Raw genomic sequence first — 22916 nt, 5'->3', positions numbered from 1 at the left:
AGCCATGTACAACATTAAGCCCTAGGGATTGCGAAAAAAAAGTGATTGTTTGTTTATAATAAGCTGTGCCATGAGGTATTGCATATAACAAAGTAGAGTGGACTTTTTTTCTGGCATAAAGTAGGTACAACGTTTGTACAATGTACATGTAAGTGTAGCAATTATGACACCCAGTATACTGTTAATAATAAAAAAAGGCTGTAAACCTTAACATGCCTTGGTTACTTACAATGTACAAGCTTTTCTTTCCTTGCACAGTGTTCTTTATCCATCTGAACTTGAACTTATTCATATTCATGATGAAATTCTTCTGTCGAGATGTTTTCATTGCAACTGATTGACATATTGGCCTACATCGACAGAAATGAGCACTGAATTGATCAGTGTTTTGACCTTGTTTTAAAGTTTCAGCAAGCCCACTCAGGTGCTATGCCTCAGTCCAACAGGAAGCTCACAGTGACACAAAAGGGTTAAAGGAGATTAATAGTTAATCCTGCTCATTGACGATTAGTTTTCAGAAATCTGTGCTAACTGGTATGGGGAAGCACTCCAGATTGAGTGCCATTGGGCGAACAGAGCACTGTGATGCTTAAACATGAAGCATACGTGTATCAGTATCAAGATTTTGATGCATCTTACCAAGTAAAATGTTATCACGCTTCGTTGTATCAGAAAATTAATTACTGTTTTACAGCAGTATATGCTGTGTATGCAAGATTTATGAAATATATATTTTTCTGTTGTCTTTCTTTTTGATTATACAATGTACTTCTTAGGATCAGAAGAGACACCTGCCAGTTCAGACAAAGTATCTCCTGTTACCGATGCAGTAGTTGAAGAGACGAACACAACATCCCTGGTGTTGTCCTGGCAACGGCCACAAGGGGATCTTACCGGATACCTGGTGACTTGTTCTACAGATGGAAAGAAGGAAAAAGTAGAGGAAGGGAAGAGCAAGGAGAAGAAAGACAAAAAGAAAGACAAAAAAGAGAAGAGCAAAAAGAAGAGCAAAGAAGGGGATGAAGAGCAAGAAGAGGCTGACAATAAGGATGATGATGTTAACAAGGTTGATGATGATGATGAAGCAGCCACCGTTTCCAAGGATGCGAAGAAGGACAAGGAGAAAAAGGAGAAAAAGAAGAAAAAGAAAGAGAAAGCATTAGAGGATGGTAATGAAGAAAGTGAAAAGGAAGATGCTGATATTGAGGAGGACAATGATGGTGAAGAAGGCAAGGAGAAGAAAAAGAAAAAGAAGAAGAAAAAGAAAAAGAAAGAGAAAGAAGACGAAGGTGACGAAGGACTGGTTGGAAGAGAAGATGAAACCAAGGAGGAGGGGGACGGAGAGAAGTTGGAAGGAGCGACTCTTGAAGGTCCTGAGCAAGAGAATGCAGAGGAGGATCTGGGAGGTGATGAGAATTCTGACAAGAAAGAGAAGAAGGAGAAAAAGAAGAAGAAGAAAAAGAAGAAAGATGAGGCAGAGGCGAAAGAAGAAGCGGAAGGCGATGATGAGGATGATGGTGAGAAAGATGAAGAATCCAAGAAGAAGAAGAAAACCAAGAGGAAATCAGTGGCATTTGCCACGGATATCGACGAAGCTGAAAAAGATGACGGGGATGATGCGAAGGAAGGCATAACAGAAGAATCTCCCAAGGATGAAAAGAGCAAAAAGAAGGAGAAGAAAGAAAAGAAGAGCAAATCAAAAGATGATGGTGAAAAGGATGATGGTGATGATGTCGCCAAAGCGGAAACACCAGATGAATCCCAGAAAGATGAGAAAAACAAGAAGAAAGAGAAGAAGGAAAAGAAGAGCAAATCAAAGGAAGATGCAGACGTTAAAGACATCAAGATAGATGATCCCAGCAACACAAAAGTTACAGTGGACGGTCTCCTTCCGGATCAGGCTTACATCATCAAGATCTATGCTCTCAATGGGGAAAAGAAGAGCGAACGAGTTAAACTCAATGCCAAAACCTGTGAGTACAACAACAAATACTGCTTTGCTTTCTACTGACTTGAACTTGCTGCTGACAAAAAGAAATATGAAACAATAATTCTGGGCAAGACGTAGAATTTTGAATGCATGTGTAAAAGAACTGTGCATTTTCTCTTTGCTGAAATATTGCACATTATACATTTTACTGTAGATGTTGTGACAAAGTGCAATTGCGAAGTAGGTTTGTATATTTTCTGTGTAGACTTTGTGAACTGTTGTGCTGAAATCAATTTGTTGAGGAAGTGTATTCATTTTTACTGAAATCTTGATAGAATTTAATTTTTGTCAATGTTGCTGTTGACATGCGTGTATGAGTAAGAAGAAAGGTGACTGACGTCATCTTACATGTAGGTCTCACTGTAGTCGCAGTAGTTAGGTTATATTCTAAACTAATCAATGTATCTCTTCTTCTTCTTGTAAATCCACAGTGCCCAATGATGATGAAGGAGGTATAAACTTGAGTTCAGTTGGATGCAGAGATTGAAGTGGATTCTGACAGAGCACAATGCACCTGTAAAAAATGCCTTCTCAGCACATTACTAACCCAAGGAGAGATTGTGGTATCCACGATCATGCAGTGTACAACTCGCACAATTAATAATGATGTACATGTATGTACAACATGTACTGTAGTATTTTTTTTTATTATTTCGAGTGTAACTAAGGAAATGGAGTACATGTTTTGTGTAACTTAATGTGAATTATGAACAAGATCTTGAGATCATGATGCTGTTGTGGCATCACGTAAACTGTGTTTGAGACAGCAGTTGCATTATGTAAGGCTTTCAAAAGCTTGTATGGGTGTGCTGTTTCACTGTGCAGTGAGGAAAGACACAAGATGAAATACAACTGTCTACTATACATGGAGTGTACAATGAATGAAAGAAGGGAGATGAAAATCTGTACTATTCTTTTCATGTTCTTGCACAATGCTTTATGTGGGTATTAGAACAAGAGGAGATACCAAGATGTGTTGTTTGCTGTTATTCTCTTCTTTAGCACAATATGTTCCTTGTTTTGTATAACTGTCAAGAAACGTTGTGTGTGATAACTTGATGTTAATAGCTGGACTTCCTGAGAGTTTGGTTTGTGAGTTCACATGCCTTGAAGTTTGTGTTACAGTCTGTAGGTAGCACTTTGATTAACATTTTATAACTTTCAGATGTTGCCCAGCTTGGTTATTAATGTCACAAATCTCTGTGCACTGGTTGCCATGAAACAAAATGATTATAATTTGTGTATTCCTCCACATTATTTACAGTAGAGAAACTCAAGGCATTTGCCCTTATTATTACGAGTTGTTCAAACTAGGGTACAAATGTTGACAACCCAGTATAGGGGACAAGTTTTGTGTGGACCAGTTACTGGAGGGAGAAGAGCTGTATTAAAAAATAATATTAACCAGTGTTTTGCTGCTGTCCAACAAATGTGATTTGTACTGCAATGAAGTAACACGACATTAAAGATTTTGTATGAATGTTCATACTTGTTGGTGTTGTCACATCTAACACCAATACATGTTCAGAAGTTAATGATAAATAACACTTTAGTTCAAACCTTAAAGTTTGTGATTTTTTATTTTCTAAAATAACAATTATAATTGGACTTCATGTGTAAGATGTGTGTAGTACAATTATGATACACTGTACATAATATATGAAATGTATTCTACATCTTTATATCATTCATGATATGTAATATGTGGTAATGCATTATATTCAGTAAGTTGTTTCAGCAAAAGATGTACAAACATATATTGGAATACATGTACATGCTACAGTTGTATATAAATCATGAGGATATAAATATGATGCAATATATTGTGTAGTTTGTAAGAATTTTGTTAATGTTTAAAATCCAACCATTATCTCATTTCGTCTTCTAGATTCTGAGAGTAATCAGGTCAAGAATCCCTCGGCTGAATCAACCCTGGACACCATCCAGCTGACCTGGGAGAAGCCGGATGGCGAGGTCACCGGCTACAAGGTCGTCTGCTCGCCCAAGGGTGACGGCGAGAGGTCAGAGGTCAAGGTGGAAGGAGGAGACGAGACAAAGTGTGAGCTGAGTGACCTGGTGGCGGGCAGAGAGCATGAGATTCAGATCTATGCCATCAATGGGGAGGTGGAGTCCAAGGCTGTCACAGTCAGCAAATATACCAGTGAGTTTTTGTTGTTGTTGTTGTTGTTGTTTTGTTGTTTTTGGGGTGTTTTTTTTTTAGGTTTTGTTACATACTAAGTAGTTTGTTTCTAGCTCATGTGTGCCAGAGCCTGGGCTCTGGTGAGCTAATGCGATCATTTATTATTGGAAGTCCGCCATACATCATGCGTTAGCCCACATACAGTGTACAATCTGTACTACACTCTTGTACGCCTGAGCATCGATTTATCGTGTGCTTAACGGTGGTGAAAGCTATTATATTGTTCTGTCAGCGTGCTTGCAGTTAAAAAAAAATGGCTACCCTTGAAAGTATGTACTCAACTATTAAAATGACTGTAACAACATTTTCTTGATTAAAGATGTTAATGGTGTCATCATCATTTTTTGTGCAGGCTGGTTCCTTCTTTTTCACATGGCTTATTGTGATACAGATTGGACATGCCCTAGGCTTGTACAATACTTTCCGTGGATATACATCTTTTTAAGTAGAATGAACACTTTATGAGAGTTTCTCTATTATTATTATTATTATTATTATTATTATTATTATTATTATTATTATTATTATTATTATTATTATTATTATTATTATTATTATCATCATCATTGTTATTATTATTATTATTATTATTATCATTATTATTATTATTATTATTATTATTATTATTATCATTATTATTATTATTATTATTATTACAAAACAGCTATTTCTCAACGTGAATGCTGATGGTGTTGTTTCTATTATACATTCACCCACAGAGCCCCACCCTGTCGTGGAACCAAAGGTCGAGAACGTCGGCTCCACCAAGCTGCAGGTTTGCTGGTCCCGGCCCTCTGAGGGAGAGCTGACTGGCTACAGGGTAGAGTGGAAGACCAAGGAAGGGAGCAGCGAAGAGAAGGATGGAAAGGAGGGGGAAGAAAAGAAAGATGCAGAAAAGGAAGAAAGAGAAAAGAAAGATGAGAAGAAAGAGGAAGAAGGTGAGAAGGTGTAGATAACTTTCTTCTCTTTACTCACTAGAACAGGATAAATGCATCTCAATGCCTGCAGTATATTTGTGTGAGACATTTTGAGTATATTGAATGACGAAATTAAAATCAAATATAATCATAGTCACCCTTGATTTTGGCATGAAAGCAAGTAAGAAAATTTGAACATGCTTGTAGTTTTCACAATAGAGTGCCTTTGGCAATTTGCACTATAAAAACTTAACATGACACTGTAATATTCACATTAGCAGTTAATGTCACTTTCAAACAAAACTGAGTTTGAACTGTTAAACTTTAATGTTTTTTATGAATGCAAGTGAGTAGCTTTACACTATAATGTATGACAGAGTGTATTTTGTAATTGAGGTACAGTGTAAAAGGTACAATTTGGAACGGTGCACTGTACCTGTACTTCAAGACTAGTATAGTTACATTGTAACTCTGCAGTATTTAAAGTTGCATAGGCAAGCTTTGATATTTTGCAGAAATTGAAGTAAGTTTTCAATCCAAATTGTGATACATTGTGAACATACATGTATGTCAATTACATCTGCCAGTCTAATATTGCCCATGTTGAAGCTTTTCTTTTTAATTTCAAAAGATTCATCACACATATTTGTACATCAATACAGAGTTGATTTGTGTAACATGCTGTTATATGAGAGTGCAAGGTGACGTATAGGGTTCCTATTGGTTGTACACTGTATGCCTCACTTCAAAATGGTTGAATATGTATTTCCACGGCAACATGATCAGAAGAGATTGATATCGACCTGGAGGATCCCGAGACGGAGAAGGCCGCCCTCGCGATACAGAAGCAGTTTAAGAAGTTTAAAAAGAAGAAGAAGAAAGGTATAGTGTGTAGAACACAGAGTGTTGGTTTGGTAGTGCCACCTCTCTGACAGTGTGTTGTGCTAACAGTCCTTTATTAAAATTTGAGTAACCGTATAATGCATAGGTGAATTTTACGTGAATAACATGTAACATTTTGATTGTTTGTCTTGTCCCGTGTCTGCTAAAATATGAACTTCCCTACTTAAAACAAAATATTGCATAGAGACATTAGACTTATAGCTATACAGTTGTATTTGGTCTTTCAAGACCAGGTACAATTGGTTTATACCCTTCTTGTATTTGTGAGTACACATCTAGAGCTTGTTTTCTTTTGTTTGTTGTGCTCATCTAATACCCAAAGTTTCCTTGTAGTTTGTTGTGTTTGCAACCCACACATTTCCCAATTATTCAGACATATCAAGAGTTTGCTCAATCAAGTACAAATAATCCTCCCAGTAGAACGCTGCCTGGAGTGAAAACTACTAGATGGTCAACTAGCTTTTGGCGTACCTTCCAAAATCACATTTAGTTACACTTTTGCAGTCCATGTGTCGGAATGTTAGCGATTCATTGTCGTGTGTGTGTTGTTGGTTTTTTTTTATCCTGAAATATAACTAAGAAATTGAAGAAAATACTCACGTAAGTGCAAATGTTATAGCAACACATGAGTAGAAAATGTTTCCAAATTTTATTGCTGTTATTTTCTACGACCTAGCATAAAAATCAGAAATTGCAGAAAATATCCAACAATGTACTTTGCCCACATACTAGAAAGTGCAAGGTAGCAAGTCATGAGTGAAATACAATGAAGCTGAGGATACCGTATGTTTTACCTGCTCATGATTCTGTTGAACAAGTCACTGGTAAACAATTTATTTTTGGTGAGTGAATAGAATCCTTTTTGGCGTTCAATTAAGTGAGTGAAATATTATTGCCACAGCGCAATACTTATTGCAGTTGTTTTCGAGTTCCCAATTATTTCATACACTGTAATTTCCCATTTTTTAAATAATATACTGTGCATGTTTGTCTTTCCATTAATAACTACTCTGTATCTTGTTTGTCTAGTGCCCCCCAGAATGTTTGAAGTGCATACATTTGAGTTTCAAGAAGTCACATGTCATTAGAATGTGTACGACTTATTCTATGCTATCTGAAAGACACAAAGCTTGCCTAAGTCTGAAAATACATACACAATTTTTTTTTTTTTACTTATTATAATCTTTTTTTAAAGGGAAGGTATAGTTTTGGTTGAGACAGAACTTCAGGTTTCTAACATTTTCTGGTGAGATAATGAGAAACCTCTTATATAATATGAAAAAGCATGTAATTCTAAGAGGAATTCAATGTGTATTTGATGAAAATTGGTTTTGAAATGGCTGAGATATCCAAAACAGGGCAATCCTGATAAAAAGTGGGACCCACCTTTCATTATGATACACGTAGCTTTGTTTTACATGAATTGTTTTTAGGATATCTCAGCCATTCCAAAGCTGATTTTCATCAAATAAACTTTGATTCCCTCTTCGAATGGTATGGTCTGTACTATTTCATAAGTGGTTTCTTGGTATCTCGCAAAAAGTTAAAAGCCCAATCCTCATCTCCACCTGTCCAATCATATACCATCCCTTTAACTGAATACCGGATTTCAGGATGTGTAGATGTGCGTAGCTTACACTTACATTGAAAGAATGCAGTGTGAGTCAATGGAGCCAAATGAGAAGAACTTGAAGTAAAGTGAGATTGTGTGAGCGCGTAAATGAGATTGCGAGACCACGTACACATTATCAAACAAAATAGATATTGCTTCAAATTTCAAACCAAGCAGTGTAGTGTACACACCAAATAAAAATCATAAAATGTGATCATGAATTCATGTATGGACGGCACTTCTCATATTGAACAGGCCCATGTTTATTTCGTAAAATGCGGACAGATACATTAAAGGGGATGGCTAGTAACTGAACAGTGGGAATCAGTGGGAAAGCTGGGGGATGATTGTTCCAGTTCTTGTGGAATTCATTTACGAGTACATTGTATATCTATTGTTGTGTGAAAATTATTCGCTTCAGAACGGTCTCATATTCAAGTAATGTGCAGTTTAATGCCCCGTCACTGTACAGGCATGCTAACCTGGAAACATTAAATTGCACATTACTTGAATAATTACAGAGACCATTCTGAATCAAATAATTTTCACACAACAATAGATATATAATTTACTCTTAAATGAATCCCACAAGGATTGGAACAATCATCCCCCCAGCATTCCCACTGATTCTCACTGATCAGGTACTAGCCATCGCCTTTAAATTGTTTGTACATGTACATTTTTCTGTACATAATATACTCATTAATGTCTAGATAAAGTTAATGCAGCTAATGTAGTGTGATGGGTACTGTACCATTAATCAGTGATATATGTCATAGTGCCTGTCATTTATCTACCTGTGGCTCTCCTCCATATTGTCTTGATTTCTGTTTGATGGCTTCATCATAATCTTTACAGTGCATTCTGAGTATAGATTTGGCCATCATGTGTAGTATACATTGTATGTACAATATACATGCATGTACAGTGTAGTACAATACAAGTTGTATGTGAGAATTCTCATCCATATCATCTCATAGTAGTAGTAGTAAATTTCACATACAACTTGTTTCAGATCTTTGTTTTGGTAGGTAAATATTTATCCCCAATATTCTCTCTCAGAGTCTGTTCTTCCTTGCATTTTACCCCCCCCCCCAAATCATGTAGCTTCACCTTCCAAGTGCAGACGCTAATTGTATATATTGTAAATTACTTTGTATGTACACGTATCTTGCGACAGTAGTAACCATCAGCATGTCATCTCTTTTACAGATCATTTGTACTGTACTTTGTATTGAGCCTGCAAAGTGAAAAAAAAAACAGTGTACCTCCAGTGTATACAGTGTAGTCTGTAGCTATTGTGCAAAGTACAACGTACATGCCTGTATGTGAAAAAATATAGAACGCTAACATTTTATTGACTGAATGCAGACGGCTAGGTATGAACTTGCATTTAATGCAATATAATTCACTGTTATGTATTAAACAAACTTGAGAGTATAAGATGCAAAGTATATTTGTATGCAAGTTAAAGATATGAATACATGAAACATTAAACTTAAGATACATGCTTGTATACTAGAGTACCCGGCATGTACATATCGGTACATTTTGAATGATCAATATTCGGAATACAGTGTATCATGGATGTGTCAAGTAGTAATGCCTAAAAATATGGTTCTCATTGTCTGCAACATTTTATGTGATGAACATTTTTTTTTTGAGATTAAATTTTACTCTGCTTTGTTTCACAACTTTACAACTACAGTGCAGGTCGTATACAAGTGGGTCCAGTTTGGAGGGATTACTGAATGCTGACAAAAATTTGTAGCAAATAAAACTAAATGCCTGAGCACTTAAAGGGCTAATGATTTTAAAAAGTCACAAACATCCATTCCTGTACATGAAATTGACAAGAGAGATCTGTTCGTCCCAACAGACAGACAAGAGGGTTTAAACATTCTGCATCATGTCACAGTACAGTGTACCTTTGGTTCCATGGTGATAAACAGTTGCGAAGCCTGCCTGCTGTGACACAGAAATTACCCATACCTGTCTTTCTCCCCGCAGATGAGAAGGAGAAGTCAACGGAAGAGGACTCTAAGAAGGAGGAAGATGGCGGCGATAATTCTAAATCCAAGAAGACCAAGTCCCGTAAGGACTCCAAGGACAAGTCCGGTGATAAGTCCAAGAAGAAGAAGAAGGAAAAGAAGGAGGAGGACCAAGACCAGGACCAGGACAAGGACCAAGACCAGTTCAAGGAGATTGGCCCAGATGAGACCAGCCTGGAAGTGACCGGTCTGAAAGCTGGTCATCTCTATGAGGTTACCATTTTCACGTTGGCTGGTCCAGAGAGGAGTGAGCCCTCTGCAGTTGATGCCCAAACATGTAAGTCTCCAGTCTCACCTTGAAAACCTCTCTATCATATCACTAATCCAAAAGAAGGGGTAACATGTGAGCATTACATCCAGTACCCCTACTTATATAGAAAGAATGATAATGTTGCATACACTCAACTTATGCGATTGTATAACAAGGAGCTGTTTTTCAAGTATTGTACTGTATATGTATGTCATGAAATATTTTCAGATGGTGTTCTTGCCACCACAGGTTTTGATACCCCTGAACTCTGTGGTGTCTTAAACAAACAGTTGTTAATCTTTCATTTGGCTATGTTACACAAATTGTACATGGGTACTTACTGCACAGACTTTAATAGTATCAACTATTAAACATCTACAACTAATGCATTGTATAGTCATGAATGAAAATCACTTTAAAAAAGAGACACTCACTTAAAGCTCAGACACTTAATATTAGTTTTGAAATAGACACTCGGTGTATAGTCATTTTATATTGTAGCTGCATAATTCTTAAGGAGGTTCAAACGTGGTTTAACCCTTTGACGTCTGGGAGAAACAAGTCACTGTTTGTGTCCACACCCTTCCCAAGCTCCCCCAAAGCAGACCATGGACAGGGACAAAGCTGCGACAAAGATTCAGGTCAAATACCGCCAGCGCCTGGCAAAGAAGGACCAGGCGGCTAAGACTATCCAAAAGAACTACAAAAAGTTCAGGGCCAAAAAGAAGAAGACAGGTTGGGCATCATTACATAACATGCACGGATGCTGTTCCCATAGTCTTATGTTTTGAAACCACTCTCATCCAAAGTGTGATAGCCATGATTTTTTTTTTCTCTTGTTTGAATTAACAACTCATTTGTAAATTTTGTGTTCATATAACCAACATCACTAGCGTCATCAGTGTGTATCTTTTTGTATAGTGTTGGTCTCATTTCCTTTTTCTTTGTTCAGATTTTTTTTTTCTATTAAGATACTCATATCTGATGATACATGTATTTTTGCACTCAATACAGTTTTTGAAGAGACTGGTGTGAGGTGTGCAGAACACATTGGTTTGCTGAATACCAAAGCATTATACAATGTACAATCGTATTTTGCACACATACTGCTTAAAGGGACTGTACAGTACTGGTTGAGGTGGGGATTCATGTTTTGAACATTCCTAAGTAAGATAATGAAAAGCCTCTTATGTAATGTGAAAGAACATGTAATTTTAAGAAGGATTCAACGTTTATTTGATGAAAATTGGTTTTCAAATCGCTGAGATATCCAAAAAATGCTAATAATAAAAGGCGACATGCCACAACTTTATTAGAATCTCTTTGTTTCACCTTGTTTCTGGATATCTCAGCCATTTCAATATTGATTTTCATCAAATAACCTGTTGATATCCCTTAGAAGTGCATGCTCTTAGACATCTCATAGAGTGGTTTTGGAATATCTCGCAAAATGTTAAAAGCTAAATATTCACCTCGACCAGAACTGTACACACCCTTTTAATGTGCCATAACCTCTCTATCATGATGTTCAGTGCACGCTAAAGACTCATATAGGCCCTGTTCCTCATTTATACACGATTGTACATGAATGTACAATATGCTTCTCACACTGTGTATGTATGGGGCACGACACTATTTTCTTTTCTTTTTTTGATGACTCATTAAGGCCACTAAAATCTTGAAACCTAAAATTTTGGTGGCCCAAAACAAAAACAAATATAACGGTGCATTTTCAATTTTAGTTGCCCAATCAGGCCAAAAAGATCATGCCGTTTGCAAAATTTGGTGGCTCAACATCAATTTTTAGTGGCTTCAGGCCACTGGGCCACCAGATTACTGCACTGTTGAGCCCTATATGCAGTGTATAAACATCACAGATGATTCAAACATTTTTCTGATATAAGTTGTACACAGTGTAGACCCCTATTCCAAGTGTGACCTGTAGAATTGAAATCCATTATTTTTTTATAGACACGTGCTTTGATATCTCTTCAAATTGCCACCACCTCACTTATGATTTTTGTGTGTCATTCAGATGCTAACCAGTGTATCATGTTTAAAGATGTATTGTATGGATACAACCTGTATGCCATCGTGCCTTTGAAGCAATGTATGGATATTTGTTGTTGATATCTTGGAAACATTTTGCTGTTCTTTAAACACTCATTCATCAATTTATCACTTGTTTCTTTAATATTTGTTTGTTTAGTCGGTCATTTTTGTTTTTTCTTTTGTTTTGTTTTCTTCTTTTTTTTTTAGTTGTAAATGTTTGTATCAATAACCTGTCTTCATGCTCTGAAAATGAATGCATTTGTTTTGCAGTCATCTCAAGTTGGATACTGGGATGCTATTGTCACTGTTTGATGCACAGTTTTAGAGTGAACGTGCAGCACATACATGCCCATTTGAATGTATTGATTTAGTACAGCCATGTTCCATTAATATGACTTGTCTATAACAAATGATTACTTCTCCACTGTACAGTGTACATACATTTCTCTCCATGTGTGTGTATTCATATTGTCAGTACATGTATTCGTTCAAAGATTGATACTCCAAAATTATGTCTAACATGATTATTGAAAATATTATGACGAGTGTTCTGTGTCATTGTTGCAAAATGTTCATGTTCACCACTTCATGTAACCTCAATACTTGACATTTGTTTACTTTTTTTTTTTTTTTTTTTTTGACTGGTGCTCCTGTTGTATGTTTCTGCAGTGAAATACATGTACATTGTAACATCCGTGTGATAAATGTATTTCATCATCATTTATCTATCTACTATTGTGTTACTCTTGCAGTACAAGCCTTTTACCCTATAAAAGGTACAGGGGAAACACTTTGATATTCTAAAATGGAGACAATGAATTGAGGCAACATCTTGTTTTTTCACTTATTTATTTTAATTATTATATATATATTTTTTTCTTTTTTTTACAGAAGCCAGAATTGATTACTGTAACCAAAAGAATAAATGGGAGTTATCGTCCTTAAAAATTTGAATCAAGGTTCAAAGACTGGACAATATCCTGTGTCAAATTTCTTGATGGACTGTTGCCTCCATGCTGAAGATATGGCAGAAAATTATCCTCTGTATGTTTTGTGTTATTTATCAGTGCATGCCCTATAGCATTAAAACATGTTAACGACTTTCTTCAGATTCGCAGAGATTGGAAACCTACAATTGTAGCTTCATTGCCTGTTTCCATTAATTTTGATTTTCTTCTCCTTTTTTTTTTTTTTTAATAACTTTTCATACAGGCTGGCATGAATGATTGCATCACGCATGTTCAATGTGACATTTCATCTCATCATTGCATCTTTGTGATTTTCAGTTTTTCTTCTACACGTAGTTTCGTCTTGGATCACACAAGAAGACCTACATATTGTACTCATGTACAATGGCTATAGGATTGTATCATCTGCATGCACATGTGCACTATGTACAAACTTGTAGTCTCACTCTTGATTTGCTTTAATACATGAGTTGTATAGAACACTCATGGATTTTTCTTTCTTTAAATGATCAAGTAATGTTATATTCTGTTCTACCATACTGGTGACAATCTGTGACGGATTGCCTGGAGTTGACTGATGTGATCTGTTTGCTGTTCATCTTTTATTTTGGACAAGATGTAGCATTTTGCATTACAGTTTGTATGGATATTTATGTTTATACAGTTTGTCCCTCATTTTTTGTTTGTTTGTTTGCTTGTTTTTATTTCATTATGACAGGTACAATGGCAGTGAAGTAGGCCTACTATTCTACCAGTTTGTATTAAAGCTAATCCAGTTATCATGTAGCTAAATGTACAGTGTATTGTACAGGGCCTGTAATGAATATTCATGAATTGTCGGCTCTTCATAACCTGATGATGTATACTAACAATGCAGTGCCTAGTCCAGCCGAGGATCTTAAGATGGTGCCTTCCCACGATGCCGTGCAGCTGTCATGGCAACACCCCGACGGACCAAGGACCGGCTACCGGATCAAGCTGTCCAAGGTAGTGGCGGAGGGGGAACCCTCAGAGGGAAAATCCCAGGAGGAGGGACCCCCAGAGGGGACCTCCCAAGAGGGGACCTCCCAGGAGGGGAAATCCCAAGAAGGGGAATCCCCACCAGAAGGGGAATCCCCACCGGAAGGGGAATCCCCACCAGAGGAGGCCGACGACAGGGAGGAAAGAGTGGTCGACGCCGACCAGACTGGTGTCACTTTCTCCGGACTCGAGTCGGATGTGGAGTACAAGGCCACCGTTGTGACTCTTAATGGGCAGAGCGAGAGTGAAGGGGTCTCCGTTCAGGAACGGACCACAACATTAGAGTGTAAGTGGAACCAAAGATGAATTGTAGCTTTTGACTGTCCTTATGCTTCTACACTGGCTGGAAAAATTGACATGGTGGTTGAAAGATATTTTACTATATCATGCCTTTGTATCCTCGTGATCATAAGCTTATCGCAGAAATTACTACTCAGCTATTGGGAAAAAAAATGATAAAGACCCCAGCAGAAAAAAATGAAAAAGTAAGAAATCCTGTACCTCAGTAGGATTTTGCTATCTGTGCTTAACCCTAACTAGACCGGGGGGGCTCCAAGGCCCCCCCCTCGACGTTCCGCGCGATGTATCGCTAACGCGAAAAGCTATCGCCGCAACGTTTCATGACTTTTTTCTTTCGAGTCTCCCGCATCTTTTGACACCAAATTTGCAATGCCTGGGCGCGCGGTTTTGAAGTTGCACATACAGATATGTACGTGCATGTCAGACCAAAAATTGCTCAAAAACGTGAATTCGTGTACAATTTCAATGCAAATTGAGTTTTCAGGCATTTCATAAAAGCATGATTATCTGGGGGTTTTATTGATTAAAATCAATTAATAACATATTTTCTTGTTCACAACAATGTCGCGGACAAATTTCATTGAAAAAACAATGAAAAACATAAAGTCGAAAAAACAAAGAAATACATAAGAAATTCAAAAAAAACAATAAAATACTTAAGAATTTTTTTTTTGATTGCACAATTTTTTTCTCTTTCATTTGCTAAGGACACTCAAAAGAATATTTACACAAAAAATGTGCCTGCTTTGAGCTTTATTTAGCGTAATTCCGCACATTTCCTAGGCATACATGTACGTTCACATTTTGGAACAAAATTTGACAACTTTTGCAGGCGTACCAGAACTTTGTTTGGGGTTTTTAAAGTTATTGTGGAATATATGGGCTCAATATGTAATCTACAGTGTTAAGCTGCATCCTGACTTCTAACTCATTACATTTTTTTTTAATACTGCATAGTTAGCGTTATCAAATGATGTGACTGAATGAATGAAAGTATAATGCAAGCAATTTTTAAATACTACAACTGTAACTTGGCACTTCCTTGCCTATATTGTCTTTGTTGATTTTAATGTGTCTCCTGTACCTGTTGCAATGTGTACTCAATACAAAAAGGCCAATATTGTCACTGTTCCTTCATACACTTTGCAGTTTACATTGTGATTGTTTTGTTTGACATTTCTCCATGTTTCAGACCCCAAGCCGGTTATCGACCTCAGCGCAGCAGCCAGTGCCGAGTCCCTCACCATCACGTGGACCAAGCCCGAGGGTGCTGTAACCGGCTACAAGGTGACTTGCAAGCCAAACAAGCCACAGACCAACGAGGCATCACCTGACCCGGGAGGGAAGTCAGCTGACGAGTCACAAGACCAGTCAGGTGATTCAAACCCGGAGAACGTAACGAGGGAAAGCGACCCGACAGAGGGAGAGGAAGAAGGGAAGAAGACTGAGACAGGCGAGAAGAGCGGCGAGGAGAAGGAGTCAGGTGATTCAAAGGGTGATGCATCAGGTGACCAGGCTGACGAGTCACATGACCAGCAGGCTGACAACAAAGCTGAAGAGGGAGATAACAAGGACGAATCACCCGAGACTGGAAATAATGCGGAGAGTGATCAGACTGAGAAGACGGATGACCCGGAGAAGGACAAGTCAGACGACAAATCACCTGATCAGTCACCTGATCAAGCTGAGAAGTCACCTGACCAAGCTGAGAAGTCGGATGACCCCGAGAAGGACAAGCCAGATGAAAAAGCACCTGACCAGGAAGAGGCAGCTGATCAGTCACATGATCAAGCTGAGAAGTCAGTTGACAAGTCACCTGACAAGGATGATGAGAAGGAGAAAGATGACAAACCAGAGAATGCTTCCAAGGAGGAGGGGAAAGAGGACGAAAGCCCGGATGCCTCTTCGCACGAGAACGGGGACAAGTCAGGTGATCAGCAGAAAGAGTCAGGTGACGCAGCAGGAGGGGATGAAAAGAGTGGGGCGGATGATGGGAATACAGACTCTGGCAAGGAAAATAACGCTGACACAGAGGCAAAGGCAGAAACGGATCCCAAGGATCAGTCCAACGTCGACGCAGACAAATCCGCGGCAGATGAGAAAGGTCAAGGGTCAGATGTCGAGGACGAGGAGGAGATCAGGATCGTAGACGGGGACAGGACCAGTCTGACCATCTCGGGCCTGCGGCCAAGGACCGGCTACACCGTGACAGTGGTCACCCTGAACGGTCAACTGGAGAGTGAAGCGGCCAGTGTGGAGGCGGAAACGGAGGAACTGGAGTGTGAGTTGTGGCATCGCCGTTGCATGCAGAGTTGTTGAAGCCTCTCATTCTCTGCCTGATCCTCTCCACTTTGAAGTCAGCAGTCTGTCGTATTGCATCATTAGCCTTGTGTGTGTGTGTCAGAGATTCCATGCATTCTTTCTTTGTGTTCATTTCCAGTGCATTTCTAATGACGAACCCAACATGGATGGACTTCTAACTTGAAAAAAAAAAATGATAACCAAACTCATAACTACAATGTGATAGATGAATTCAAAATATTGCTAGGTTGTATACACTTGACCAAATATGCCCCCCCCCCCAAAAAAAAAAAAGAACAAAAAAAGACTCAGAAAAAAAGTAAAACAATATGCAGAAAAAATACTAATACTAATACTAATACAATGTAATGCAAACATTCCCCCTCATTATTGTGCATAATGTTTTAAGTGAAATTTTATGTGAAAGTTCATATTTCTGATACAACCTGTAGACAGACTCAAATGGAGCAATGATTGCAGTTCATGCATTTAGTTGTAGGTGTACTGGAAGTGGACACACATGAGTATCTTTGGCTACATTGGTGACTATGTTTCATTTTCCATGGTATGCCGTTCTTGTCAATTACTATGCGAGTAGAATAGATCATTCGGTCTGATGTGCTTGCTGTATATTGTGGTAAAGGGTATGTTTTCTCAGTGAAGGTTGACTTTGTGATTGATTTAAGTCATTGCAAATTTCAGAAAACCTTTAGTGTTTTAACAGTCCAGCAAGAAGTGTATTGCGACTATTACAACACAAGTTTCAGAGAAAAAGTACAATATGAAACAAGTACATTGTTCTACAGCAAAAGTGACACTTATCTTCAAGATTCCGTTTAACAATGCCAATTACAAAATTTTCATGAGAACTATTCGAATCAATTGAAATGTACTTTTTTATAGCTAAAATGCATGCTGCTCGTCTGTAGTTCTTCAAGTCTTGTGGACACTGAGTTCAAGTAATGCAGTTCAAAGATACCCCTGTTCCACTGAGATTTTCTCTCATCGGTCACTCATTGGAAGCTACACTATACTTGTAAGTCTATCGCTTCCGGCCACCCACTGAAGTGTATCGGATGGCAGTCCGATGAATCCAACTTGTGTTGGTCGACTATCAGGTCAGTGTCAGTGTCAGACATGTCGGGTGGTGATGATCCGATGAGGCAAGATTGTCTGATGAAGATCACGTATGACGTGTCTGACACTCGCCTGATACTCGACCAACCAAGTCAGATTCATCGAGGCTGCAATCCAATACACTTCCATGGGTAGCCAGAAGCAACAATCTTTCCTTCCACTGAGTGACCAATGAGAAAGAATCTTTGTGGAATGGGGGTATACCTACTGTACCTGTAATACTGTATGTGAATAAATCATACTGTAGGGGTGACTCATGAAAGAAAGATTCATCAGATTCTGTATTATGCATGTATTTTTTCAAACACATGCTCACCATCTCTCCATCTCTTGTTCTCTCTCATACCTTTGACTTTGCAGATGCTCAATTTCTCTTATTATCTTTTCAGAGATTTCTCATTATCTTCTCATTTTAGACGCATGTTGCCAGATACTTTTCATTCTGTGTCGGTTTTACTCAAGTCTCCTCTGCAATGGTTTCCATGGAAACAATTTGCTGAAACTCACTGATGTCATGTTTTCCATTCCCTCTCACTACGTAGAAATCAGGAAATTTATCATTCAACATCTTTCATTTTTCTATATGATCCACCAATTTTGCAGAATATTCGTGCATCTTCAGACTGTGCTGTTTGTTTGTTTATCCTTTCCACTTTTTATTCCCCTTTTAAATCTTCCAGGTTTGCTTCATGACATCATGAAACATGTATCTGAAATATCTTTGATACTTTGTTGTAATACTTTCAGTTGTTCCACCTTCATCAATTTGCCGTACTTTGTAAACAAGCATTCTCTCCTATTGTCACCTCCTTTATTACTACTGATGATTTATTCAGAGTGATTTGATGTGTATTCAACACTAGCACATTTCTTTCATTCTTTTATCTGCACTGCATCACTGTCAGTCTGTTTGTTTTTGTTTGTTTGTTTGGCTCATATGCCACTCTGTAGTTATTTACAACTGTAGTAATTGTCCACACTTCTGACACTGCTGTTGTAACATTTCATTCAATTTTTGTAAATTGTTTTCAATGATAATAACCATTTAACATATTGTAATGTGCTTTAGTTGAAGGTCACTTTGATATTATCACGACATACATTTTCTAGTTGCAAACACACAAAAATTGGGGTTTTTTGTGTATCTGTTTTGTGTACAATGAAAATATGTCTTATGTGGTGTCATTTAGTATTTTTAACGAGTGAACACTGTCTTGTCAATCTACATTGCAATTTAGCAAAATATTACTGTCCTGAAATCATTAATCATATGTGCTACTTGAAAACCAAAGTCTTAATGACTTGTATGTACTAACTACATGTTTTAATTCAGTTATGCTAGCGTTTTAAGTACGTATGGCAGGTGAATTCATACAGGGATACCCTGTCAAAACTAATTATGATTTATGGCAAAACATTGCTCGTAACAGAGATGACCATCAGATTGTGTGAATGCACCATACATTTGAATACATTAAAACAAAGTACAATTGGTATTGGTGTTAAACTGACAATCAACTTTAGGGAAAGGACCAGTGAAAAAAAACAACAACAAATAAATGAATGTGAAAATATTTGCATTTACATGTATAGATTACATGTGAATGGATAATTATATCTTGTTAGCAAACTTTGTTATACCTGTATGGTGCATGTACATTACAACACTATGTACATGCAAGCTTGTACCTCTTTATGATTAACAATGATGGTGTGGAAATGATATGATTTTGACCTTTGACCTTTGACCCATCAGGCCCCAACCCTGTGGTAGAGGCCAAGCTGGAGTGTGAGGCAACGACCATCACAGCAACCTGGGAGACTCCGGAGGGCAAGGTGACTGGCTACAGGATCACATGCCAGCTGAAACAGGATGAAGAGGACCAGGAGGTCAAAGGTCAGGACTTGAATATAATTACATGTACAGTATACATGAACATGTTTTCTGCTCTGATGTTTGTTTGTTTGTTTTTTAGGTGGGGGGGGGTGCTGGGAAAGAAACTACATGTACAGCTGTACACACTTTATGATGTTGAATTAAAATGTGTCAAGGTTATATTTTAGTTTTCTCTTTTGCCTGTGGGTCTAAAAAATGTGAAACATTTCTGTGCCGTGTGTTTCTTTGTAAATTTTTACTTTTTAATGGAAAAAAAGTAAAAAAAAAGAAAAAAAAAAAGAAAAAAAGAAAGAACCGGAAGACAAAATTTTAATTAAAAATGTGATCAGAAAACATATCAATTTTCTCTTTGCTTAATACAATTGTGGCTTATAGGAAGTTTGGACAGTTTGGAAAGCTCTTTATATGATATTGTTTTTGTCATTGTTTACACTGTATAATCAGTTGCATTCTGTTTCATCTGTGCCTAACTCACAGACAAGGACCAAACGGACGAGTCGGCTGGAGATCAGCCGGTGGCCACTAAGGAAGTGAAGGCTGACATTCTCAAGGCAAAGTTCTTTGACCTGCAGCCAGAGAAAGACTATGTGGTCAAGATCTGGTCATTGCTGGACAGTGCCAAGAGTACCCCTGTAACTCTGGAAGACAAAACTAGTAAGGGATAAGAAGAAACCTTGTCATAGTGAATAATCATTTTTCAGTTTTACAGTTTTACAGTTTTACAGTTTTATATCATATTACAGTTTGTAGTGTTGTAGTTTATGATCGTCGCTGGCCACATTATGAAAAACTCAAATTTCGTAAAAGCTTTCACTTGCGTGAATACAATTGTTCTATCCTAGAAAGTTCATGACCGGTTGTATGTAGGTCATGTTGTGAATTACCGTAAAAGTGGAAATTATGTGTGATTTATTCGTGTGGTATGAAACTACAGTGTAGTGCGAAAATATAACCAAGCAATTGTTTGGCTTGTTTTATGCAATACTCCTTTACTATATTTATCATATTTTATTTTGATTCTTCAGAAATGTCCACTTTTGCAATGACTAGCTAGTTTGAATAGCAGCATACATCTCACACACAAGAGGGTCCTATGTTTGAGCTTCAGTGAGACCGGTCTTTATAAACCACACTGTAATCATAAAAGCATGAAAGTATAGAGAATTGAACAGTGTGTTTTCTAAGACATGCATTATAACTTCAGTGAATGCAATGTACTTCAACATTTATGGAAAGAGGGTTGACAAATCTTTGTGTTTGTGTATGTATCTATGTGTGTGTGTGTGTGTGTTTTGTTTTGGTTTTTTTTTTTTTTTTTTTTGGGGGGGGGGGGCTTTGTTTTTTGCTGGTTTGAGAGGCAAGTGATCTACATTTTGTATGTTCTATACAGTATGTACATGTATTGGCTCTCTTTGAGATGCAATGTCGCTTTCCACTAGGTCACTTGCTTCATGAACTTGAATTCCTCTCTTATTTTTTATTTATTTAATTTTTTTGTTTCCCTTCTTCACAAATACAGAACCAGATCTTCGTGAAACTGGTAAGTACATTGTGTATCAACGCTCCGTAAACTGTGATTATGACAATGACATGCAGTGCCTAGCAATAACACATGTCATTCAAACAAAAAGTGCAGTTTATTACTGAGTATGATCAATATTCTGAAGTTATATCTTGAGCATCCCAGTACAAATGTACTTTAATAGCACAATAGTGGAATGAAATTCAAAACATCTTTAATAGCAAGGCTCAAATTTATTTCCAACACATCTCGCATCATAATGTCACATTACAAAATTTATCTGTCATTGCTTTTCCATTAGTAAGTAAGCAAATCATTGAAAGCGTAGAGCTTGCGGCATATCCCATGCACCGAATGTGCCCAGTTACAAATTTGAATCTGAGATTTTTTGTTTTCTTCAAAAACTTACAGAATTTTAGTGTGTACACTGTAATAATCTTAAACATGCAAATTATTCAATGATGTCATACATTTCATCATTCTGTCAAATTATGTTTACAGAGGGTGAGTGGAAGGTTACCGTGGTGACCCACGAAGACTCCAAGCCTTCCCACAATGCCCTGGTGGAGATGGTCGTCTACGGGAAGGACGGAAAGTCTGACCCAATCATCCTCAACAAGGACAGGAGAGAGGAAGGCTGCTTTGAGCCGGGAAAGACGGAGGAATTTGATGTGAGTCTCTTTGGCTTTTGAAGTTCACAGTCGACTAGGGTAGTATGCAGAAGTGCATGATCTTTTCTTTGATGATCTTTAATGTATTTTTTGTTCATATTAATGATGCTTGCCTCTTCTTTTTTTTTTCTTTTTTTTTTTAAATCAGGATTTGAACTCAGGACCTCCTGATTGCTAGACAGTCATCATATCCAGTAGACTTCTGTGCTTCTGACCAATAGCCAGTGATGGTTTGACCCCTCATCTAATCCCTTATGTATGCTCATGATTTTAATCATGATGGCTATTGCTCACAGCACTGAATAATCAGTGTTTATACAAGTACATGTAAGTACATCATTGAAAGGCTATTTGTCAATCAGTGGCAATAAAAACAACTCAATGCAAGATTCATTAATTTGATTGAAAATGCAATACCCGCTGCTATGAGGGATCAGAACTATCACTTGCTATGGGGTAGGAACTTGGTAGTCTCGTGGATATGAATAATTACCTGTCACTGCTTGTAATATGATAATTTCTACTCTTGCTGCATTGGTTGCAGGCTTGCATAATGACCAATCACCCAACAGTATTTAATATGTAGACCATTTAATGTAAAGTAATGACATTTATGTGCATCACTGTGCAAATGTATGCTGTCAATTGTTGTATAAAGATTCAAGTCGGGCTGATCGGCGACCTGTACAAGATCAGGATCGGCTACGAAGATGGTGCATCGTGGGAAGGCTGGCATCTCCAAGAGGTGCGGATGGAGGACAAGCACACGAGGGAGCAGCTGGAGTTCAGCTTTGACCGCTGGATGGGCAGGGGTCTGGATGACATGGACCTGTACCGGGAGTTACCGGTCAAGCGAGAGGGCGAGGAACCACTGCCAGGTTGGTGGAAGTGCCCCTCTTCCCTCTTCCCTATTGTATTTTTTTTCTCCTTCCAGCTCCTTAACCATTCTTTTTGTCTGTCTTGTTTTTGCCCTTGGCACCGTTTCATGAAAGTTGTCAGCCCTAACAAGCTGTCAGTCTCTGACAATGACCATGGTAACAGTCAGTAACCAGAGCGTTTCAGCCAATCAAAACCAAGGATTTCTTTCTGAAAATGTCAGAGACTCATAACTGGTCAGAGCTACAT

The 22916-nt window shown here is 37.9% G+C and overlaps 1 protein-coding gene across 1 annotated transcript in view; it reads left to right on the top strand.

The window, feature by feature from the left end:
• LOC140233960 (uncharacterized) overlaps positions 1–22916 on the top strand; it is a 143299-nt gene that overhangs the window by 99768 nt on the left and 20615 nt on the right. Inside the window, exons 43-55 of the mRNA XM_072314048.1 lie at positions 777–2003; positions 2422–2442; positions 3879–4151; positions 4910–5128; positions 5894–5989; positions 9633–9950; positions 13821–14249; positions 15456–16544; positions 19458–19598; positions 20076–20252; positions 21118–21138; positions 21622–21791; positions 22450–22669. Coding sequence (XP_072170149.1) covers positions 777–2003; positions 2422–2442; positions 3879–4151; positions 4910–5128; positions 5894–5989; positions 9633–9950; positions 13821–14249; positions 15456–16544; positions 19458–19598; positions 20076–20252; positions 21118–21138; positions 21622–21791; positions 22450–22669 — 4401 coding nt within the window. The remainder of the gene's footprint in view (positions 1–776; positions 2004–2421; positions 2443–3878; positions 4152–4909; positions 5129–5893; positions 5990–9632; positions 9951–13820; positions 14250–15455; positions 16545–19457; positions 19599–20075; positions 20253–21117; positions 21139–21621; positions 21792–22449; positions 22670–22916) is intronic.

This window comes from Diadema setosum, chromosome 10 (assembly GCF_964275005.1).
Source record: "Diadema setosum chromosome 10, eeDiaSeto1, whole genome shotgun sequence".
Taxonomy (NCBI): Eukaryota; Metazoa; Echinodermata; class Echinoidea; order Diadematoida; family Diadematidae; genus Diadema; species Diadema setosum.
This window is presented reverse-complemented; position numbering and strand designations above follow the sequence as displayed.